At 35.7% G+C, this 25,757-nt stretch overlaps 1 protein-coding gene across 1 annotated transcript in view; it reads right to left on the bottom strand.

Moving 5' to 3' along the window:
• The window catches only part of THSD7A (thrombospondin type 1 domain containing 7A), a 268,582-nt gene that overhangs the window by 45,285 nt on the left and 197,540 nt on the right, over positions 1-25,757 (bottom strand). Inside the window, exons 11-14 of the mRNA XM_090286859.1 lie at positions 22,736-22,868; positions 21,418-21,521; positions 6,994-7,188; positions 5,284-5,547 (exon numbers count right to left, since the gene is read on the bottom strand). Of these exons, the coding sequence (XP_090142985.1) occupies positions 5,284-5,547; positions 6,994-7,188; positions 21,418-21,521; positions 22,736-22,868 (696 nt within the window). The remainder of the gene's footprint in view (positions 1-5,283; positions 5,548-6,993; positions 7,189-21,417; positions 21,522-22,735; positions 22,869-25,757) is intronic.

Here is a 25,757-nt window from a genome sequence, read left to right as displayed (position 1 = left end):
AATGGCTGCATCACCTGTAAGAGCAACTTTGGGTGCCAAGAAGCATTTTTTGCAAAATATCAAACTTTAATGGATACATGTTGAATCCCACAGATGTTTCCAAAAACAATTGCTAAAGCCATTCATTAATGTCTGGAAGGTTCTCTGTAATATCATTTATAAACATAGTAGGCAAAGAGAGGAAACATGTCAGCGTCAACACAAATTGCTGTATCCTAAAATTAATGCTAAAGAAAATTTAATTTTACACTCTAAAGTAATTAGATAAACTACTCTGAACTATTCAAAGCCACTACAGTTAGAAAATAAACTGAAATAAGTAAAAGAGATAATGTGACCTAAAAAAAGTATTAGAATCTGAATGTCAGCATAATGTTCAAGTGGCAGTACAAAGTCTCGATAACGCCAGAGCCATTGGATCATGATTATTGAGTGCACCAAGTGAAATATGCCCAGCACTTTACGAAAATAGGGTATTCTGTTTACCAATCAGGCAGTAAATAAACCTAGAGCTCTCTTTCAGTTCTGTTTGAACTGAAAAAGACTTCCCTCAGGGAAATCATTAGCTTTCCAATATCCTTTCCACAGAAGGTCCTATAGACTCATTCTGTTTTTAAAATCATATTTAAATAGGCAGTCACCTTATGAAGACCTGTCTTTATACATTTCAAACATTTCCTAATCTTCTGTTCCCCACACCTGGTACTCAAGTGAATCACACATGGGAGGTGTTGGTTGTTTTGCCCAAAGCAGCACCAGATTGTGGATCTCCAGGAGGTGATCGCCACAGACCTTTCCCCGCAAGGTTCAAGCTCATGATCCCTACCAAACCCTGTGGGTGTCTGTGTGATCCAGTGGAGTAGACTTTAGGTGGGTGATGGAATCCCCTGGAATCTTGTCAAAATGCAGATTCTGACTTGGCAGGTCTGCAATGTGGGCTGACTTTTTGCATTTCCAAGGGTTTCCCTGTGATGCCTATGCTGCTGGGCAGAAGACCACATTTTGACTAGCAAGGGTTTAGATTCCATTTGCCAAATGATAGCCCAGGCTGGCAGCCTGTTTTTTGTAAATAAAGTTTTATTGGAACAGAGCCATGCCATTCACTCACATATTGTCTACAGCTGTTTTCACGCTATAATGGCAGAGTTGGGTAGTTGTGACAGAAACCTTTTGGACTGCAGAGCCTAAGACATTTGCTATCTGGCCTTTTAAGAAAATATTTGGTGACAAGTAATTTAACCTAATAGCTGATTCTTTAGTTTCCTTATGTTCTCTCCCTGCTGACAAGTATTTGACAGGTAGCAACAGCAATATATTACTTTTAGGTGTTAAGAGAGCTATGCATATTAAACATCATGGGTTCAAGAAAAAAAGTAATAAGGTAACAGGTAAGCCTTTCTGCTTACTTGATATTAACAGATATTAACATCGCAAAAAAATTAAGTTCAATTTTAGAATATTTACTGATAGTGCACTATGGCTTAACCTGTTAATGAGAAAGAGCAAAGACAAATTTGCTGAGGGCGAAGACTGAAGATAAGTGTCTGAAGTGAGTTATGTAGCTCATAGAGCTCTAGACTGGAACATCTGGCATTTTCACACTTTATCTGATTCAACTTCTAAGTATCCCTTTCAAATAAATCAAATAGAAATGTTATTCCTTATTTTCTCAAGGAAAGGTGAGTGGAAGAAAACAGTTCAATAAACACCCCACACTCTCATTAACAACACAGGTTAGGAAACCCAGGTTTTCACAGGTTGTGTAAACACAGGCTGGGAAAATGCAATTTGTCACGATTGCTAACATAAATCAAGAGGGTAAGTAAGCTGTTGTTCAATCCCAGCGTTGTACGAATCAGGCAATTCTGAGCAAGCTTTAAGTGGCAAGAGAGGCTTGCCAGTGTTGATATTATGGGACTGCTTCATGAAGTGGGTGTGTGACTATTACTTCTTCTCCCATTAAGTTGGTAGAGAGAAGCACAGATATTTGGTAAGTGGCATGTATACCCCTTATTCCACAGATCTTAGTTTGTTCTCAATGATCTGTCTGATTATTTCCCAGAAATCTGACAGAGGGGGAAGGACAGACTGGGAAAAAGAAAGCATCCAAGCCTAACTGTGACTTAAATGCACTACAGAAATTCCTTCCAGCTGTTCACTCATTCATTCATTCTACAAATATTTATTGAGCACCATTGTTCTAGGTGGTTGGGCAACATCAGTGAATAAAATAACCTCACCAATCTATATTCATGTACAGGAGATAAAACATAAATAATAAATCTAATAAATAAATTAAATGACATGTTATAGAGTGACACATGCTTTAGAAATACAAAGTGAAGAGCAGAATAAGGGGTTTGGGGACAGCGGGGTAGAGTTGAGAGGGCAGATGTACAATTCAACCATTCATATTTAAATGAAATCTTGAGTACATGTACCTTGCATAAGCTAAGTTATCTTGAAGATTTTTTAAAATATCAAGGTTAAATGATAGAATAAAGAAAAGTTTCAGGAATTCTACCTCTTGTTCTGTGAAATTTTAAAAATGATTAATTTAAGAAGTACCTAGTACCCTGTAGTAAGGCATTCAATAACTTTCTAGTAAACCAATCAATTAAGATCTTACAGGATTCTGGCAGTGAGTAGAAAATGTGTGATTTGGCTTTTGAGTGACTTAAAATCTGTTGCTATAGCAATACCATACAAGATATCATAGCAAAGGAAATGCATGTAACTTGTATTATGTTTGTAGGATAAATGCCAAAAATGTATTTATATATCAACATAATAGAATTGTGCCTCAAGTTAAAACATTAAAAAAATAGTGACCACATGGGAAATGGCCTGAAAGAATATAATTAAACTGGCGAAAGTCAAACTGCTTTGTCAGTAAAATAACTGATAGTATGATCCACAGGTGGACAGTGCAAATTAAATAGAAATGCCTGAGGCCACTATAGAACAGGGGATTTGTGTCTCTCTATTGCACAAATGTGGGGATCAGTTTTAGATTTAAGCTGAAAGTAGGAAGATACTTATTCTTGAAAGCAACTTAAAAACACCATTTTTACTGTCCATCTGAAAAGCTGATTTGACTGAGAGGAGACAGCAGACACAATTTAGAGCGTGCCCAGGTGGCGTGCCAAAGTTCTAGAATTTCACCAACACCATCAGAATTGCCAGAACATATATATTTAAAAGCATGAATTCCAAAGGAATTAGGCAATAAAAATTCAATTTCCAGACTTCTCTTGGAGTAAATATGTTAGTAAACACTAAAATATTCCATTGGACATCCATCATAGATCAGGCTTAATAAAGAAGGAAAAATGTTGGATAGACACAAAGAACTAAACTGGAACAGTTCACTTAGTTAAGGACCTTAGATCCTTTCACAATCCCCATGAAGTTCAGTGCTATCATGGATTCATCTTTTTTCTATATGTACTTTTCTTGCGGAATACAGTACTGCTTTCTTCATGCTTTGAACTGACAATACTAAGTTAGGAAGTCTACTGCCTTTGGCCAATTTCAATTATTTTTGCACTTTTAATATTTTTATGTGCTCAAACATTTTTGTGAGAGTCACAGGATATTTTAAAAGCTTTTTTCTAAAAATAAGATTGACAGTTAAGTAGCTTACAGAAGCACTCATGCATCTAATTAACAGATCAGGATAAAAGTGAGAATATTTGAGAATCATTCCAAAAGCTCACTGGTTATGTGAAAAACATGATTATCTTGGTGATTCACTATGCATAACAATTTAAAATGTGAGTAAACACCTACATGCTACATTTCAGGAGAAACACCTTTTTAAAGTAATATTCAATATCTTACATTTTAATGACTAATTACAATCTTATACATTATCACCATATCATCTCAGAATAAGAATTGCATTTGCATTTTTCCTGGTATCTAATTTATAGCACCTGTGTTATTTGATATAGAGAATAAAGTATTCAGTTATTCTTAGAGATGTTTCTCAAAATGTGCTTATTATCAACAATAAACTCTTTTTGTTTTATATTTGTTAGTCTAAATATATGGAATAATCTTAAACTTCACAATGCACATATATTAAACAGAAAAATGCTTATATCTAGAGCTTTAATATCATGGAGACTTTGGGACTTATATCACTCTATTTTGATGAAACAGGAGCTATGAGGTAGGGTTAATAAAAAGATTAGGTTTTTGTAAACTTCTTTGTAAGAACATATATAAGAGATTCAATCATTGTGTCACTGTAATACCTTGATGGTTTTTAAATGTGAGATGGTTCTATTGGTTCATATTGCTTTTTGAATCATAAAATAAAACTAGAGGAGCACCATTCCAACTAAATTATTTCAGCAAGATTGGAAGGCATCTGCCATGGAATCAACCTCCTGGCAATTTAACCCATCTTTCTTAGGTCGCCTCCATGAAGAAGGTAGGAGGATCATTGTCCAGTATTTGCAAATATGTGACACCTATGATTCAGGCTGACCCACGCTAAACAGATCTCATTCCACTATAAAAAGGCACTTGTATTAAAATAAAAGAAAAATAGAGTAACACTGGTGGAGGCAGATTATATTAAGACTTAGGACCAAAGAGTTCACTGCATATGCTGGCCAAAGACAGCCACTCTTCACAAACTTATGGCAACTCAATTATTATCACAGGAATTCATTTATTTATTCACTTGTTTACTTATTTATGATTACAAATAAAAATGTGGACAAATTTTCTAAAGGTAACTTTTTCTTTTTGCCAACCTCAACTCAATGAGCAATATAAATAGGAGATGTTCGTGAGTTTTCACCAGTTATATCTTTCAATCTTTATTCTCTGACAATGACATTTAGGTACATTGCCAATCTTGCCAGTTTCATTATTAAAAGTTTGCCTGGTTTAAAACTTTATTTTCAAATTAAATTAAATTGAAATCTCCTCTCCTCCTCCCTCCCTTCCTGTACAGAGACCTGTTGGGGATGGTTGGGTCTATTCAACAGACTCACAACCCCAAGAGAGGCTCTGGCACCATTCTGCCTACTCATAAGGCTTCTTTGTCACCAACTTTGGGACTCAGTGACCAACTGCTGGACAATGAGACAAGTGCCACCAAATATCTTGTTATATATAAATGCTATATGTATAGTGTGGTGCCCCACAATGTTAAATTCAGAAAATAATTCTGTAAACTTTCATTTTCCTCCATTCTCATACATGTGCAATTTACCTCCACCCCAAAGGCAGCAAATGTATAACACTGAAGAAAAACTGGATTACCATGGCTGTTACATCTGGACGCTTCCATGAGTCGGCCATTTTGATTGTAGCATGCCATTGCTTGGTAACGATAGCCTTGACCACATTCCTTGATGTCTCCTTGTACTTTCATCCCCAGCAACACTTCCACTTTCCCCTCTGGTAAAATGCAGTCTGACCAATTCCCCACAGGCTGTGCATTATACTTGTCACAAGGACAATACTGAGTCTCAATCAGGGGATACACATGAGAATTTTTACATTTTTCCTTCTTTTTACTTTTTCCTGTGGAGAAATTTAAGTTGGAAAACATCGTTATTAATTTCAAGCATTCCCTAAGTTTTCTCCTTTCCTAAACTGCCTTTCACCATTTTAGCCATATCCTATGGTAATCTATAAATAAATGCTATTTTCTCACCTCACGGTGCTTTCTATCTAGGCTTTTGCTAGTATCAGGTGCTTTGTATAGTGAAAAAATTTTTTTTTCTCATTTAAAAATAGCCCATTATATGGTGGTGGTGATTTTTATACTCTTTAAAGTGATTAAAATCCTCTCAAATGATCGTGTATTTTCACTGACTGGGAAGTTGAAGGTAGCTGCATAAATCGCTCCTTTAAAATATGAAAGGGAGAGAGCTATTGCACTGAACTGCACAGCTTTTTGTTTAATTCTAAACAGATAATAAACTATATAGGATTACAATTCAGAAAATGAGATTTTTGTATTTACTTTTCTTTCTTTTGTATTTTCTCTTCTGATTATAATTTTGCATTTTTCAGCATTTCTGAAGAGTACTCATTTTGACATAGTTGGTGATTAATATAGGAAATAACAATGGTACTCAAACTGAAATATTTAATAGGCTAAAATATTATAAATGCTTTTTATATAAATGTAACTAAATTCCCTTTTAAAATAAAAACTTGAAGTATAATAGTAACATGTGCTAAAAAATAATATATCATTATTTTAATTAGATCACATATATTTATATTTATATATTTTGTCATATATTAGAGACTAGTTATATTGCACATCATTAGTTAAACATGTTTTACATATATATTTACCTGTAACTTTCATAAGCTAGGGCACATAGTTTTCAACAGTTTTTGTTATGACAGGTGGCTTATTTTATAACTTTTAAATTCTGCAGAGTACCAATATTTTTAAGTTTCTTTTGCCAACTGACAATATATTTTAGTGCACCAGGATTTAGTTCAGTATGATGGCTCCTGTTCTTGCTCATTATATCACCGCCTTTTTGTCATGGTGACTGCCTTTTAAAATGCAGTTTTCAGATACAGAATTAATGTCATGGTCTTCTTCTAGGGTACAGAGGATAATCTGAGGCCATCACAGTGAGAGTGGGTTTAGGAAATGAAGTGCCAAACTTTCCTCTTGTTCCCAAAAACCTTTTCTGCAAGCACTCCAGTCTGTAGGCAATCCACCAAAAGTACATACTTAAAACAAAAGATAATCTTTCACATACTCTATAAGAAGACAGAATTTGATTTTCAAGGCTACTTTTCCTTTGTACCAAAATTACATAATTCATTTGCCTTGCCAACTTACATTAAAATACACATTCAAATCCATTAACTTATTGTTGGTATACTTAAGGCATACCATGCATTTTCCAAATACATTGTTGGAACTCTCTTGGTTTGACTTTGTGTTTTTCTACCTTGATAAGTGTTGACTTTGGCATTCCAGTTAATAATTCTTACCAACGAGAGTGCGCTTTCTGGTCCTAACTGCACCACAGTCTCCATTGCATGAAGAAAACTTGGACCAGCTGGTGAACTGACAGTCATCTTGGCAGGGGACCTGGCAGGCTTGGGTGAGGGCTGGCAGGGGCCCGACATACCGGAGGCATTCCTGGATGCCAGCCTGTCCTCCATCTTGCCTTCGACAAGTGATGGCTAAAGGAAAAGCACAGAGTGGTTTATAGCAAATTTGAAATCTGTAATTACTCTACAATTTAGGAATTAACATTTTCTTAAGCAGTCAGAGGAATCCTCTTTTAATTCTTTATTTTCAGCAGAAAACTAGTAGAAGTGTTTCTAATAATCACAATAGTCATTAAATTGATGGTGTAGATTTAAAAAAAAAATCACAGATAACCCCAGTGGTTTTTGTGACACAAAAAAGCACACACACTTGACATTTAGCAGTTTTTATTACATGCTATTAAGAGTTTCAAGTCACATGTGGAGTAGATTTAGAAATGAATTATTTAAGAGAGAAATAAATGATACATGGGTTGTGATAATAGTTTATGTTGAACACAGGCTATTCACAGAGGCGCTAGGCCACACCACATACCTCTAATAAGTGTTTCGTATCACTGGTCACTCTCGGGTTCCCATACGGAAGGGTCTTAGTGGCAGCAAATTGGCTGGGTGTTTTGGGCGGGAAGCAGATGCTATGGAATTTGTCTTGAAGCTGCATTTGCATATTTAAATTTTATTATTTTTTATTTTTTACATCGGAAGTTTGTTGGGATGACCCGCAAGTGGCTAATGGGAGGGAGCAGTGTCAGAGTCCCCCATTCTCTCTGGCTAAAAGTTCTTCACAGGCACAAATATCAATCAAATTGTAAAAAATAAAAACTTTCAGCAACCTTAATCTATCATATTATAATTGATATGTCCACAACTACCTATGGACTCTTAAAAATAGTCAAATAGTTTTCATTCATCTATATTGTGAATTGTCTTATTGATTTATATAAACCATGTCATAGTCTCATTACTTATTCAACATAGATCCAAAACTGCTTTAAAGTACACAGGACTTAAAAACAGCAAGTGATGTTTAAATTCTCTTCTTTCCCTCTGCCATTTTCCCTGTTGGCTTTAAAATCATTCATTCATTTATTGAGGAAGCAGATGAAACATTTACACCTTGGTCCTAAAGTTAAGTCTTTATTAAATTAGCTTAAATGGCCTTAGTCAGACTGACTTACATGGTCTGTTCATGTTTATGGTCTAGCCTGAAATGGCTGCTAATCTCTGCCCTGCTCAGGATTCCATCATTATGAATCTAAGGTGAAGGGGCCTGGTGTTTTGATCCTGAATTACAGTGAGGACACAGAAGGTCTCAGGTGAGAGAATAATCTCCAAATCTGTATAGTAAGACTTAACGCCTGGTAGTGTAGGGCTCTGTGCTGGGGTGTGTATAAGGTTGTACCAGTTCTAGCCAGGGAAAGCTTCTTTGTGTAGGTGAACACAATTTGTTGCAACTGTACAGGATACGTTACACAATTATGCAAATGTGGTTGGATACTCACCTATTCCTTAGCGATAGATATCTCTTCCTTTAGTACTCATAACACTGGAAGAGCCAATTTTATGAAAAAAACAGGGGTCCCTGAATTTTAGATATGAAAACCTGGTAGAGCGGACAGCAGTGGTCTTTATGAAGGTCATGTGACAGGAAAAAACACTGAGCACTCTGAAGAGACTCTCACCACTCGGGAGAGGAGCTGCTTGGTCATCTATTTATCATTCCAGTGTAAGGTAGTGGGCCTCAGATCAGGCTGCAATTAACATCTCTCGGGTAGCTTTTGGAAAATGTCCATACCTTTGCTGAACTCAAACATTCTGAGTTAATTAATGGAGGACAGGGTCGTAGGCATTAGCATCTCTTCAAGGTTCCCAAATGATTCAAACATGCAGCAGTGGATTGAAAACACTGCTCTAGTAGGTAATATATTTTCACTTGCATCAGAAACACCCAGAATGCTATTAAAATAGCATTTTAACTGGATTCATTCCAGAGCTCCTGAATAAGAATTCTGCATGTTGGGGCAAGAAATATGCATTTTTTTCAAGCTGTTCATATCTCCTTATGCATATTTAAGTTGAAGAACCACTAGGTTTGAGTACTGAAGGCACAAAGAGGGGTCTGATTGACACTTGCGGCTAAGATGAAAAGTCTTTTGGTATCTAATCACCCTGGCACTGGGCCAAACTTGGGAAAGAATGGCTGAACATGTGGGAATGAGCTAAGGGAGCTCCAGGGGACCTGTACAAGGAGTGGACCAAAAGGAGTATTCATATAGTTTGGAAGAATGTCATCTGTGGATTGGTGTAGGAACAATCCCCATGATGTGGTAAATTCATGAGCTGACATGACTTTGCAGTTCTTGCTACACTGGTAGAAGCAGGGTTGACTCCTTAAACATTTCAAACTTAGTAAGCTCTGGTGGTTTGTGGGCAAAGTTGTCCCAAGGAGACTCAAGAGGAAGGATTGATAAAGAGAAAGAAACGAGACTTTTTGCTAGTCAGGATAAGTAGGAACCCCAAGAATGATAAATTTGGAAAATAAGAGATTTGACCATATCAGAACTCTTAAGCTTTGAAGCAGGTTGCACTGTTTATAACTAAGAGAAAATTACAAAATTAAATTTGGGTTCCTTGAAGTAAGACTACTTTTACCTACTCACCCAATTTGGCTCTCTGAAACAGAGACCTGATTATAAACCTTTTGAGAAACTACATGAAATTGCTGTAAGTTCTCCATTACGGTTTTCTCTCTAAGGTTCTTTCTCACAAATTGTATTTCAGTATTGCTCCAACTATCATCACATTGAGTAATATAAAAAAGAAACCAAAATAAAAACACAACCAATACAATTCCAGAAACAAATCAATTTTGTGCATATCTATACTTTTTACATAAATCTAAAGTCCTTTTCCCTACATACCTGTGGTACATAAAGTCTTTAGTATTTTGACTAGTTGAAAACAAAAAAAAAATGTGTAAAATTCCCATATCCGTTCTCAGAACCCACTCAGCACTCCACTCCCTTTATCTGAGATTTTAGACAGTGTACTTTGAATGAATCACTCATGCAATGTTATGCAAACAAGTAGCAACACCACTGTTGGTACAATGTATTGAAAATTTATCGCACATCTCAACTTGTTTTTATTCTGACTTAGAGGAAATACAACAATTCTAACACAGGAATGCAATCTGAAATGAGCTTCCTGCTATTGGGCTGAGAAAAATATAAATGTTTGGAAAGGAAATCATCTGGTCTCTCAACTTTATAAACCTTAAAAATCATTTCTAAGACACTGAAAACAGGATGGTTTTAACTGTAGAAAGGATTCATCATGCTAAGCATGGTTTCCTAGCACGTTAAAATGTTCCATATACTCAGTCAATTATGTCTGCATTTATAGGTGGAGCATGTAAATCTTGTGTATAATGATTATGCAAGCTCTCCTTTGGGTTGAGGTCTTTTTAGAAAGATGGGCCAAAAACCATGCTGCCCTCTAAATAATTCACCATCACAGCTCCTCAGTGAGGTCAGCAATACCAAAATAATTATTGTAAAGTAAAATTCGATATTGAATTCTCTGTTGATTATATCTATTTATTTTAGTGATCATTTAATCTTATTTATTGAGGCATAGCAATTTTTTTTTCAAACTATAAGAGAAAGATTATTAGACACAGGTAGTAGAAGTGAGCCGGCCCTGACTAGTGTGGATCAGTGTGTTGGCCATTGACCTGCAAACCAAAAGGTCACCAGTTTGATTCCTGATCAGGGCACATGCCTGGGTTATGGGCCAGGTCCTGGGGTTGGGGGCATGAGAGAGGCAACCAAATGATGTATCTCTTACACCTCAATGTTTCTCTCCCTTTCTTCCTCCCTCCCTTTCCCTCTCCCTAAAAATAAATAAAATCTTTAAAAAATAAATAAAAGAAAGAAGAGAGCCAGCTGGGCTGTGTAGGTTCCCAAAACATGTTATAGAAGCAGAAGAAGGGACCTTGGAGCTGGGGAGAGGGAAAGGCAAAGGGAACATGCCAGGAGAGTGGGGGAGGGGAAAGGCACAGCATGCTCTGGAGAGGGAGAGTGCACCGAGGCACAGCAATTTTATCTAAGTGTCCTGGGCAGGCTGCATCCAGCAGGCTGAAAGCCAGCGACTCATCCCTGTGACTGACTGGTTGGTTACACATGAATCAAGCCAGGCAAGCTCAGCCCATCAACACTGAGGGTTTGTTGAAAAAATAAATAAGAAAGCCAGTTTTGTAAACAAAGAAATTGCTCTGCAAAGGGGAGACAGAATTGCTTGTTTCCAAGTGACTTAAATATTCTAACCAAATGCAATGTGGAAAACTTCATGAACCCCGATTTAAACAAATCAATTGTAAACAGACATTTCTGAGGCATTAGGAGGAAATTAAACATGGTCTGAATGTTAGATGATAGTAAAGAAGTACTGTTAGTTTTGTTTAGTGCTATAATAATACTGTCATATTTTAAAATAATTATGTATTTATGGATAATATATATCTTATCTGGGAGTTGCTTTAAAATATCCCAGCAAAATCTTTTTAAGTGTCTGAGAAGTGGTGGATGACCAAGAATGGCAACATGTTAAATACTGTTGAGGCTGAGGGAGTGATGACTGTACTATCAGACCTCATTAAATTATTATTTTTACTTCTGTGTATTATTGAAATTTCCTATCAATATAAATTTTAAAAAGACTAATACGTAGAATAAGAAGAGTCAATTCCAAGATGTTTTTGTGTAACTTGAGTTTTGTGCTATAGTTTAAAGAAGGGAATAATAATGGTTCCTGGAATGAAAAGGAATAGATAACATTGGTTTAAGCAACAAGGACACGGATATCAGTGTTATGCTTATGTGAGCATGTAAATGGAAGGCTACCGACGCGGCTGTGAAGTAAATGTAACAGAATTCAAATGTAGTTGCTCATCTTTATTTTCTTGAAAAGGAATGACACTCCCTTATTATTCAGGATGCAAAAATAAAAAAAAAAAGAAAGAAAAAAGGGCACATGCTACTGGTCTATGGGATTACCCTTCAGCATGTCAGATCATGTTGTCATTTCGTTTGAATAATCAGAGTGAAATAAATTACTAGACCTAAAATGTACACATGGAAGTTCATTATAGGAGCCAGAATAAGATCAATGCCTTAGTGCAGTGGAAGCCATTGGATTATATGTAACAAAGATTTCAGGGAGCTCTGAGACCTGATTTATTAAAATGAGCAATAATAACATGGTTTATCCTGCAGCAACAGCATCTAGGTGACTGAGTAATTAAAGGAGTGAATTTTCCTATAGCGTTTTGAAAAAATGGCAATAGTGAGAATGACTCATTTAGAAATGAAAAAGAAAAGGTTTAATGTGAGCGGGAGTTAAGTTACCAAGAGACCTAATTGTGCTTAGAAGACCAAACCTATAAATAATGCAAGAGGGCTCTGGTAGTTTACTAGGTGGATATAATGATCGTCCTCTTTCTCTGTGGAAAAGAGATTTTCACTGACAAGTTTGCCAAATTACACTTCCTAATTATAAGTTGTGACTGTACCTCTGGCAGAAAGGGGTAAATGTACTTAAAAAAATTTATCCTAAATAGTTACCAATGATTCCTGGATTCACTGATGCTCATAATACATGTAAAAGTCCTTGTGTAAGGAGTTACTAGGAAATAATAATCAGCTCCCAGGAGAGTTTCTTGGCTTCGTCTCACACTGGGATCTGGGAAGGTTAACTAATTGCAGAACAACAAATGGAGCATTGAGGGGCCATCACAGACACACATCAGTGTCAAGCTGATTTTAGGAACCACTTAAAAATTAGGAAATGCTAATAATCATTTTATGACAGGGCTCTTGCAGAGACAGAAGCAAAACCAAAATCCCCAAATCAACTAGGATGCTAGTATTCATAGAAAGTTGGAGGAAATAATTTAAAAATAGAAATATTAGAAGTTTAAAATAAGAGTTTATATAAATGAAGCATGAAAAAATTATTGGGGGGTAACTAATACATTAGTCAAAATATGATTTTAAAAATTATGTCTGTTATTTAAAGCAAGTTCTTTTGTTCCTTTCTATGTAGTTCATTTTCCACATCTGTTCTTTTTCTTCCTATTGCAAAATAATCTCTAAAAATTAACAGATTAATGTGAGTTACCGAGATAAATTGGCCCATATATTCTGTGCATAACCTCAATACTGCCTCTAAAATGTAATCATTTAAAAAGAACAAAGAGGACCAGAGTTTAAGCCAAAGAGTACTGACCAGGGCATCAACATAGCTTAAATCATTTCATTGATGCATGAGATCTAATCATATTTCTCTCTAAAAAAAAAGCACTAATTATAATTAAATATTTATATCTCACATTCTGTAAACTTATTTAGATTTAATTTTGGTAGAGAGGAATTAAAACTCTCCCTTTTCTTTCTGTACTTTTTAAAAATACCCTTATTAATCAATAAGTGATGCAGGGCAGAAGGGTCTCTGCCATGTGAAGCAAATTATTGAAGTTCTTTTCTTTCTTTTTGTGGTCGAAGTTTGGGGATACATCTGGATCATGCTGGCTGCACATAAAGAGGCTGATGTCAGATCTTAGTGATGGGTCAACGTTATAATGGACATTCATTGGCGGGACGGATACCGCGGGGCTGGGAGATTAGGACAGTCAGGGCGACCCTGGGGATTATTAGTTCTAGTTTCATCTTATTTATAAAAAGTACACTTGTCAGGAGATAGTGTGAAGACAACATGGAGATTCAGCAAAAGCAAATTTGAAGTTATTTGTATGAAATCTCAGCAACTAATCTACAATATTTTGTATCATACTCCTGGTTATAAATGCATCACAAAGTGATAACAATGGAAAAATATATATACATTTTTAAGTATTGATTGATATTAAGTTAGTGATTGATATCATCCTTTAGGGTAGTCATAAAGAAAAAATAAGTAAATTGTCCAAAACTGTCATTATTATCAGCCACATACTTTATTTTTAATGCAAATATAATAGTAACTCGAGCTACAGCTTTTAAGTGTAGGTTTCAATGACACAGCCGTTGATCAACCCATGATTTACCCTTATAGATGCCATCCAAACTACGGAAATGTGAGCAGAGAAAAAAGACAGAGATTATAGTTCTATTCAAAGCTTATACACAGTGATTCAGTATGAAGCAATATTAGCTGTCTATCACTTAAAAATTAAATAGAATGTGGACATAATTTCATATTAGTTGCATTTCTTTTATTGACACTAGTATTGGAAAGATGCTTATGTCAAAGGCCCTCTGAATTTTCTTTATAATATCTAAGAATGTTTCAAATGTTAAAGTTGCCAAATCCTGTCAATTCCTTCTTTATTTTTAACAATATTTTATTATTCATTTTTAGAGAGAGGAGAAGGTAGGGAGAAAGAGAGGAAGAGAAACCTCCATTGGTTGCCTCTCACACGCCCCCATGCAGGGGTCTGGCCCAAAATGCAGGCATGTGTCCTGACCAGGAATCAGACTGGAAATCTTTTGGTTTGTGGGGTGGTGCCCAATCCACTGCGCCACATCAACCACAATGTGTCAGTTCTTTCTTTAAAATATCTGTCTCCTCTCTCTTTTTGGTTCTTATATCTTTAGATAAAATTTCCTGGAATACACTATTGTCCATAACCAAAGCTTTGCTAAGATTCTTCACCACTGTTTTCCCTTTGAAAAAGTCCTCCTTCTACTTCTCCTCCTCCTCCTCCTGGTATTCAAACCCTCCAGGATGTGGCCCTTGTCTCCAACTTACTCACAGAAACTCTAGGCAAACTGGTCAATGTTACTGTTCCCAAACATGCAGATTTTACTTTCTGCCATTTTTTGAGTCATCTGACTCACGTATACCTATAGTATACTTCTTACCATAAGAAATAAATAGAAAGTGTTTGTTAAATACTTTTATTCTCTCAATAAGCTGGGCTCAGTACCATGTAGACCACATGAAACACGTGGTATGTTTTCAACAGATATTTGTTTTATAAAAAATGAATTGTACTGAATGATATTCAGGAAGTTTGAATTGGCTTATAAGCAGGGATCCTCAACCCCTAGGCTGCAGACTGGTACCGGTCCACCGCCTATTAGGAACCAGGCTGCTAAGTAAGAGGTGAGCAGCAGACCAGCCAGCAAAGCATTAGTGCCTGAGCTCTGCTTCTTGGCCCTCCCCAATTCTGTGGAAAAAATTGTCTTCCAGGAAACCAGGTCCCTGGTGCCAGAAAGATTGAGGACCACTGCAGGAACAAGTCTTATCCTGTTTTCACAGCTTTCTGAGAGAGCTTAATTTTAACAAACTTATAGCTCTGTACATTGAGATAAGAATTTTATTTAAAGACACTGATCCTTCATTATTGCCATGGGTTGAATTGTGTCCCTCAAAACTCATATGTTGAGGCCCCCAATATGATGTATCTGGGATGTGGTCTTTGGGAGGTAACTATGTTTGGGAGGTCATGAGGGTGGGACCTCCATGATGGGATTATGTCCCTATAAGAAGAGACCAGAGTGCTTGCTCTCTTTCTTTCCACCATGTGAGGACACAGCAAGCCAGAAAGAGAGATCTCACCAGGAGTCAAATGAGCCCGCACCCTGACCTTGGACTTTGCAGTCTCCATAACTGTGAGAAACAAATTTCTATCATTGAAGCCACCCAGTATATGATATTTTGTTACAGCAGCCCAAGTAGACTAATACAACTATCAACAGAAAGTTTTAATCATTTATTTTACAAAATATATGTTTCTATAGAAATATTTGGTGAATTTAAGGAAAATATCCTGTTTGTAGGGGAATAGCCAATCCAATTTGGAGAAAATTGGACAAAAATTACTGGTGATGCTGGGAATGACTGATACAAAATTTTGTTTCACTATTATTTCACTTTTTCTTACAAATGTAAAGGAATTTGGTTATAAATATTCACATAAGTTATGTACTTTTCACATTTTTCAGGAGTATATTGATTTTTTAAAGTACTTTGTAATGTAATAATTCAGAAAGTATTTTCACACAGTTTTGTAATCTGTAGAATGTAGACTTGGTCATGCCTGCATTTACTTGGAGTAGAATCTCCCCATATTCTTATGCCTGTATTATTCTAACTTATTCAGGGTAAGGCTGAGTCTCATTAATTTGCTTTACAGTGAGTATTAGTGCAGTGAGATGGTAAGGAGTTACAGTTGGTTATTTGTTAGACTCTTTGAAATCCTTTGAAATGCATCACCATGGATAGTTCTTGCCATTGGAACAATGATGCTATCAAGAGTATTGATAGTAAAAATAAGAGTCTGACTCTAACGGCCACTTTATTGTGAATAGCAGGTGCAGGTGACTGGACAAGAGAAGACTTAGGATGGTTGGTTAGTACACTGGTAAAAGAGAATTTTGTGTAATAGTGTAATATTTTCTACTATTATGGAAGGTTCAAATCATTTGAAAAAAACTGAATCGCAACAGGTGACATAGTACATGTTCTGCTGGGTGGTGCATATAATATGAGACACAGGTATTCTTTCCTTTTTATGCATAGTTAGTAAATTAACTCTTGACATTCAGTTCTTAGGTATGATTTATCATCTTCCAGATAGGAGAATTATGAGGACATTCTCTCTTGTCTTCCTCATCTTATGTATTATATGGCTTCACCTTTAACTTTTTAACTTTTTTTTTACTCCTGAAGTTTTTAGAGTCAAATTTTTATTCCTAAATTCCCCAAAGAATGCCACAATTTCATCCTAGAGGCATATATTTTACTACTGTGACAGCCTTTAAAGTCCACTACTCTCATAACTCTAAAACAGTCCCTACGTGGATGATTTGAATTAGAAAACTTTTCCCCTAGTGACATTATAAACTTTAGGAATTTTCTAATCCTATTGGGTAATAACTATTCAGTACTATTAGAAGCTGTGACTGTATCATGGATTATATAGTTTTAGAATTTAGACAAGGGGTCGGCATACATTTTCTGTAAAGGGCAAGATAGTACATATTTTTGGCTTTGTGGGCCATATGGTTTCTGTAACAACTACAGTAATTCCTCTGCATCCATGGGAATTAATTCCAGGACTCAAGTCCCTTAATATGAAATGACATAGCATTTACATATAACCTATGCACATTCTCCTATGTACTTTAAATCATCTCTAGATTACTTATAATATAATGTAAATGCTATGTAAATAGTTGTTATGCTGTATCATTTAGGAAATTATGACAAGAAAATAAAAGTCTGGACTTGTTCAGTACAGCCATGGTAGGCCTAAAACCCTATAGGACACGTCAGTAACAATGTAGCATTTAAAAAGAATTTCATCTGTGGCTGGTTGAACCTACAGATGTGAAACATGTGGATATGGAGAGCTGACTGTGCTCAACTTTGCCTGTGTCATGAAAGTAGCCATTAGCAACAGGTAAGGAAATGGCTACAGCTATGTTCCTATAAAGCTGTCATAATTAAAAAAAGAAAATCAGACTGTGGGTTGAATTTGGTGCAAATTCACTAGTCTAGATCAATAGTTTGATAAAATCCATGGGATTGAAATTTCTACCTTTAGAATCAAAGAACAGTAAAGTTAGCTCTTATATTTTAGTTCATATGATGTCATTTCTGACACAGGAACAAAATAATAATTTAAAGTTAATACCATTTAAGCTCTTTAGGTAAAAAGAAATGCTTAAAGTGTATACAAATGCAAATAGGTTATAGAAAAAAATCTATTAATGGTAAAATACAATAACCACTTTCCCTTTGTATACATATACAATGCATTTTAGAGTTCCTAGGTACTTCTATGGCTTCATCAAAACCGTTTCTGGAAATTTTACCCAAATTACTATCTTCTGTCCTCAGTTATATCTATAGCTGCATTTGAAATGCAAACTTGGGTATTTTTAATTGGCTTCCTGGATGTCACTTCTAATGTACAATATACAAAATATACTTTATAAAAGTATATTTTATAAAGACCCAATAATTTTCACCAATATAACTATTCTCAAGATAAAAATATTGGAGTTAAGGACTCATATGATCATCTTTGACTCATTTATTTCTATTTCCTCCCATTAAGTCCTAAAATTATTTTCCTCTGTAGTATGTTGAAAATCCACTTCTTTTTGCCCATTCCCCACCACTATGGTTCATGAGACCCTATTACTAAATCCTTGAATTGATACAATAGTGAACTAGCTATCATCTAGTCCCATGTGCCTTATCTCCCTAATTTATTCTGTACACACTGACAGATAAAACACTGCTTTCATCGGGTGCTTGCTCCTACTAGTTATTGAACAAGGTCTAAAATACCGACATCGCCCCAGGCTCCAGCTCACACCTTCAGAGCTTCAGTGTTCAATCTACCTATGTTTCTGTGAACACATTTAGTGTTTTCATTTTTCTTACCTCAAATGCTTAGCTTATAGAATTGACCTCATTTTGTATTATTTTTTTCTTTCTACTAATTCTAATATTATGATACAAGTCAAGTCTCAGCTCATCTGTTAGGTCTTTCTTAAGCTCTCTAGCTTCAAATTGTTGCTTTTGCAATGGATTGGTTTCAGTCTTGAACTCCTATGTGTTGGATAATGTTACCAGTGATGCTATTTCCCTAACAAATGTAAGCTCCCTGGCTTGAATATCTTCATTCTTTCCTGACACTCATGGCTCTTTCCACACAGTCTTCTGAATGCAATCACATTTGACTGAAGTTAGAAAATCTGATGTATTACAGAGGATAAGGGGTAGCATCTCTATCGTCTTTGCTGATTGGTGCTAATCCTTACTATACAATTATTTTAATCATTAAAAAGCAGCACAAGTTGGCACTTTTTAAGTCTCTGACAGGACAAAAACAAAGACAAAAATAGCAAGAGTTTGACAGATCCATCATGCAGCGCTCTGAACATAGCCATAGCCATCAAGGGAAGAAAATATTGCCTTTTAGCCATTAGCAAAATATATTTCTGCACTCTTGATTCTCCCACTTCATGTTTCTGTAGAAATATAGACTTGAAGGAGAAAAAAATCTTTAATTTATCAAGGCAACAAATATTATCTTCATATGGAACTTAAGAGGATTCTTCTTATTTTATTTATGAAGAAATGACTTTCTCTTTTCAGATAACCCAGAAATAGAAAAGATTGCCAAGACAGAATCAGTAGTCTGACAAGTATCCCAAGATCAGAAATCACTGAAGTACAGGCAGAGGAAGCGGAACCAGTAATAGGAAAACAATTAGAAAGGCAGGAGACAGTGGCACTGAGGAAGCCAAAGATCTCTTTTCACCATGAGAGTGGGTCACGGTATGGTATTAGATACTACAAAGTAGTCACCCAGGATGAGGAATGAACACAAGTCTTCAGATTTGGAAATGAAAAGATTACCAGTGATCACAGAAAAAAAAGAAAAGACAGTTTTCATACAGACTGTATCAAAAATACAAAAGACTCATGTTACTATTATTGCTTTTAGGCCTACTATGACCTACGCACACCTTCACTGGGGCCATAATCTAAAAGGAAGGGGGAAGGATTTAATATTTAATGAAGACTTAATATGTGCAAAGCACTGTCAGAATCACTATATCCTTAGACTCAGAGGGAGGAAATAAACCAAGATTTTGCAGCTGTCAAGTAAAAGATTTTGGAACTAAAGCTGTTTTCACACCTGTGCTGTTTCCACCATATCTCAGATTTCCTCCAGTGGTAGTCTATAAAAATATGGCTTTCATCTGTTTTACCTAATTTCATTTCAGATTTGGACCCCTGGGTATTTTCTGTGCATAGGCTGGGGAGTATGAAAATTGAAATAATCCTAAAAGATCATTTGGTCCAACCCTCTTATCTTTTTTTTCACCTAAATAAATCGAGACTCAGAAAGGTGAAGTAATGAATATGACCCACATTGCATTAATGAAAAAACAAGGACTAAAATTTGTGTTTCCTGATTCCCAAACTCATAACTGTCTTCATTATAAACTCCATGTAGCACCCAAATTGCACACAGATATCTACTTGATTCAAGGAGGATTTAATAGGAGAAGAAAGAGGATCTCGTATCACTCAACTTCTTGATAAATAATTTGAAATGAGGAGAATGACTTTGAATTCTAAGTATGTACCTCAGTCTCTATAACTTTAAAAGGAGACTGGTATGTTTTTAGCTAAAGCTGATGGTGGAGGACATATAATGAAAATTAAGTATACAAAATAAAATCCTAAAAATCACTAGATAGTTAATATTATTTGTAAACTAAATTTTAGGTTTCAAATAAAGACGTCTAAAATGTGATTATAAAAACAAAATTTTTACAAAAAAATAGCTCTTTTTCTCAAATTAGGACAGTAATCCTCTCATTGTTAAAGAAAAGGGGTTCCAGGTCATAGCAGCAAAAGCTGGAGTTGTATTCTGTATATTCACACTTTGGCATCATCATCAAATATATAACTTCAAATGAGGGAGTAAAACATGTTTTTATGAATCAAAGAGAGGTGATGCTTGTGTTTTCAACTGCATATTCAGCTACATTTTAGGTATGTAGGAACTACATGCTAAAAGTCAGTAGGAGTAAAAACAATCATGTACTCTCTAAAGACTGAATTTGCTACATGCATAAATAAAATGTTCCAAAGCTTTGAATGTTAGTATTATTCATAATACCTAGTCAAGTATATTGCAAGTTGGAAACATTTCCATCACGCATTTCTGCAGGATTCCATGTTATCTAGCGGAGCAGATAGGTTGCAGTCCATGCATGGCAAGTTTTGAGTTCACAAATCTGCATGTAGAAATCAGTACTGCATATGAACAGAATCAGGGATGGCCATGGCAATGTTAGGGATGTCATTGCTGAATATTTCTGAGAAAGTTAACTAGTTATATTACATTATATGCATGCACATATATAATGCAGATGGGCGAGGATGTAAGGATATTATTGATTGTTAAGGTGAAAAGCAAAAATGTTATAGAATACCATGATCCAAAAACTAACAACAGCAAGTTGCAGTGTACAATCTATGTCATAACACTCTTAAGAACTTGGTCTGATTGTCTTCTAGATATCAGTGAGGGAAAAATTCAACCAGAGAATTAGGGGCTAACATCAAAGAACAAAGGACACAATTTAAAAAGACAAGTTTCCATATCCTGGTGTTAGGTAGAATGAGTGGTAAGCAGACTCCTGTCTGCTCTGCTCCATAGGCTGAGCATGGCATCAAAATGGCACACTCATCTTGCTGGTGGTTAAGTTAGAGATGATGAAGAAATGAAAAGAAAATCAACAGTGGGATAAGGCCCCCTACCTCTTGCCTGTCGTCCGGGCCCACAGCCTTCCTGTGCTCCGGGGCTGTCCTGTTGCACGCTCCAAGGGACTAATTGGCACCTGCGCCATTTGTGTGTCTTCCACCTACAAGAAAAGCAAAGAAACCTAGTGGAGAGGAAGCAAAAGTGCCAGGCAAATCAGAGATACAGTGACATGGAAACATGACTTTGACCACTGCAAACAGAAATTTGACTGTTGCTCAGTCCTATCTAAATTTAATTTAGAGCTCCATGACATTATAACAAGCAGCATTAAATAGAAAAGTACTTTCTATGGTAGTGAATAGAGTTCATCATGGTCAAATTCTATACGAATTAACTCTACAGAGAGCATTTAGCCTTTTTAATGATTAGGACTACCAGCAGATGTACCAGATGGTACCAGAAGTGATGCATTTTCTTTAATTAAGGTATGTTTATTATATATTCAAGTTTTAAAACTGCATTCATGTCATGGGACTTCTGTCTGGTGCTCTTTTGATTAGCATTGTAGCGGTAACTCAGAAACTGCAATTATGAAATATAATACGCTTTACAAAAACAAATCCGTCAAATAAGTACATTTGGTCTAGTAGTTCTGTGTTCATAGTGTAAACATGTAATTACACTACTTGTCATCTCAGAATTAAATACAGATAAATTAAGATGGCAAATCTGCCATCAATTTCACCTTATATTGCTATTTTGTGATCTCACATTTCATCAATTGGTGCCATAATATTTCACTTGTCAGAATTGCATTTATATATCACATCAAGTTTTAATCAGGAAATTTCTTTTAATAGTCGTGAAGGAAAAATTCTCTAACATTTATCAAGATGACAATATATAGCTCAAATAACCTTAATTTTCTTTGAGGGGGCCAAAAATGAACAGTACAAACATCTTACTAGCATCATTGAGATAAAGATGCATTTCACCAGCAAGAATGCCAGCATTTAGGAGGAACAGGAGCTCTTCGGAGCCAAGGGAAGAATGCTTAGCTTATTCTTCTAAGTGAAAAATAATTACTTCCTAAAACACATGTTTCATAATTATTAACTTTTCTGCATTCCATATAGTTTATGTCAACATAAGAAAATTTCCCTAACTTCTGGAGCTAATTAATGCAGCATGGAAATTTATACAAGTAATTGTCTCTCTGGAGATAATTTCAGTAAAAGAGCAGTTCTTTTCAAAAGGTAAGAGATCACACATATAGCCAAAAACATCCCAAACTCCACTGAGCCTGAAGGATTGGGTGGGACTTGAAGTATTTTGCTCAATGCATCGGTCACCTGCATTTTCTTTAACTCTTACCTGTAGCTTTGGCACATCTGAGGGGCCTCACAGGCCTTCTCTTCATAGAGAGGATCCGAGCAGTCCCTGCCCCCGTTGGCCGGCAGCTGAATGATGACCCGGTGCCGAGACTGCTTCTTGATTCCGGAATCCCCTAGAATGAGGCAGCTTTTTAACCTCTGTACTCTACAGTGATACAAGAATCTCCAAAGACCAGCTTGTGTGAAGAAATTACATTGCCTCTAGCTACACGTGATTTGACATCCCTGAATGAGAGTCCTCATCTAGTCTAATCATTTTCTAAATTCTCCCACAGACCGCTTATATTGAAAATTCAATCAATTTATGTTTCAAAATGTGAAGAATGAAGAAAACAGTTCCATAGTTAACTAGCCTTCCTAATGCACAGTTGCAAAGTAATTGCTCTTTTGTATATTTCTTTCCCCTTGAGAAACATAACCATTCTAATTAATTTATTTTCCTCTACCTTAGGTTTATTTTCATGCCATTTCACATAGCCCTGCTTACCACACGGGACTCATACACATCTAATGAATCCTTCTTAGGAGAATATATTCCATGTTTTAATGTGAAATTTTATCTCTTTGTTATTCACTTAATTTGAAATGCATAACTCATAAATTATTCTAGTCATTTATTACTTATGTTAAAAAGTCTGAGATCTTCAGTTCAGGTCTCATTCTAAACATCAGGGCTATAAGTAATGAAATTAAAGTCATTTTCTAGAGGCAGAATTTTTAGAGAAACATTTGAAATAGCAAGTAAATTACTCATTATGTTAAAAACAAAGAAAATGAGATTTATGTACAATGAAGATATCAGACAGTATTATTGATAAAAAGATGTACAAAATTTTTCAGTATTAGAAACAGATAATGTATAAGACTTCTCAACTTTAATAAAAGATATATTCCAACTTACAATACACTTTAGGAATGAACAATAGTATGGCACAATTTCATTCCCAATAGAATTCCCTAAAGAATTATTTTAACGGAGTTCACATGATGCACTTACATTTTTTTTGGTAAGATCATTAAATATTTAACATGTAAGACTACAGAAACAGAGAAATTTAAAAGGGTTACCAGCCCCAGACAGAGAAAAGCTTAACCAGAAATGAAATAAAACATTCTTAAAGTGATTATGTTAGTAGAAAAATACGACTTGACAATTAGAACCTTCCAATACTGAAACATCCTTTCTCATGAAGTTAAGTTAACCCTCAACATAATCCGGGCAACCAACTCCCAGCAATGTGGGTTGAAGATTCAATTGTAGATGGGAGAATGGATCATATAAGTGATTCCTAAATGCTTGATGACATAGGATAATTCCTTTAAAAAACCACAAAAACACGTATCGGCCTGTACCCTGAACTACTAAATCAGAACTTTGGAAAGCCGAGTTTGGAAATGTGATTTTTACAAAGCTTGCCAGGGAATTGTGATGAACACCCAAGTTAAAGATTTACTAGAATAGATAACTTTGTATGTCTTGTCCCAATTTCAGATTCTAGGGTTCATGTGTAACTTTTTGGGATTATTCCCATTGTGAGGGAAACCTGTACTATTAATGATTGTATTAGCTATTTTAGTGAATAATTGGAATTCTACAGGTAATGGAGTAGGGAATTAGGGACTGGAGGTAGTGAGTAGCAGAGAACTAAAGTATTGGAAAATATTGTCATGGACTTCTTTAGTTTAAAAGTAATAGTTTGAATGCTAGCTCCTACTTTTACATGTTAAATGCCATTTATCTATGAAAGATCTAAAAAATGTCAATAGGACCTTTAATAAAATTGCTAATGCAGTTTCCATCCATTTTATTGCCCAATGACTCCTATTTTAAGGTCCAGCTGATAAATTCCTCTAATAACTTAGAGCTAGGAAAAAATTTGTTCCCCCTGATAATCAGTTAAGAATCCATTGTGTTTCTATTTTTTGCTATGTTCACCAGACTCTCAGAGCTAATTTTCTTCTCAATTGCTGGTTTTATAGTATAATTTTTCTCTTCTTCTCCCATTTACTGCTTGACTCCACTTTTCTTTTACATTTCTATTATTTTTCTTTTGTTTATGATCTGTCATTAAACTTTTTAAATGAGTAAACACACTACGTGAGCATTCTTATATGTCTTTAGCGTCGGGAGAAGGAAGGAAGGAAGGAGGAGCAGGTCTTTGCTTCCCAGGGGGGTCAATAATAGTCCAATCCTTCTCAACCTGTAGCTGGACAACAGACATGGTGGTGGGGATAAGGGATCCAGAGACTGTAGGCGACTGAGATCAGCATCAGTGGTACCTCATAGGCTAAAGCTTCAGTTCATTAACTATCTAGATGTCACCTATGACATAGGTAGGGCGGTTCAGATTTGGGAGGCAGCCAACAAATGTTAGTGTTTCACTTCTACTTTGTGTATTGACTTGAAAGCAAAAATGTCGCCTAATGTACAACTCTGAAAAATTCTACTGCCTTCTCATCACAGCCTCCTCAGGTTTGTACTTGATATATAAGACTATGGTAACGCTTTCCCACTTCCATAATTGAGTCCACCTTGGCAATCCATTTATTCTTATAAAAAGTTCAAATACCTTAACCTTGTGCAGCCCACAGGACAGACATGTAACCTAATTCAGGTGAGACATTCCAAAGCCATAACACACAGAGAGGAAGTTTAATGGGGTTACATAGGAGGTGTCATGACACATGTGTTTCTACCCACTAAGAGGTGTTTCTTCTCAGATGTCAGTTAAGAAATTACATGTACACGCAAAGAAGGGGCAGTGTAGAGCTGACCCAGGTGATAGAGCTCTCAGACCAAAGTGCAGACAAAGGGAGAGCTATGGTACATGTTAAAAAAGAAAAACAAAAGATTTGCTCACTAAGAATTTGAGCTGGCATGTACTTACACCCAATTTTTTACATGTGGTTAATATACACATATAGTTTTTATTTATCTTTGTGTTCTAGCACCTAGAACAATAAGCACACATAGCAAGGACTTAATAAATATTTGTTGAATG

The sequence above is a fragment of the Furipterus horrens genome, unplaced genomic scaffold (assembly GCF_987537825.1).
Source record: "Furipterus horrens unplaced genomic scaffold, mFurHor1.1.pri manual_scaffold_9, whole genome shotgun sequence".
NCBI lineage: Eukaryota > Metazoa > Chordata > Mammalia > Chiroptera > Furipteridae > Furipterus > Furipterus horrens.
Note: the sequence above shows the minus strand (reverse complement) of the source record. Positions and strands in the feature narration are given on the sequence as shown.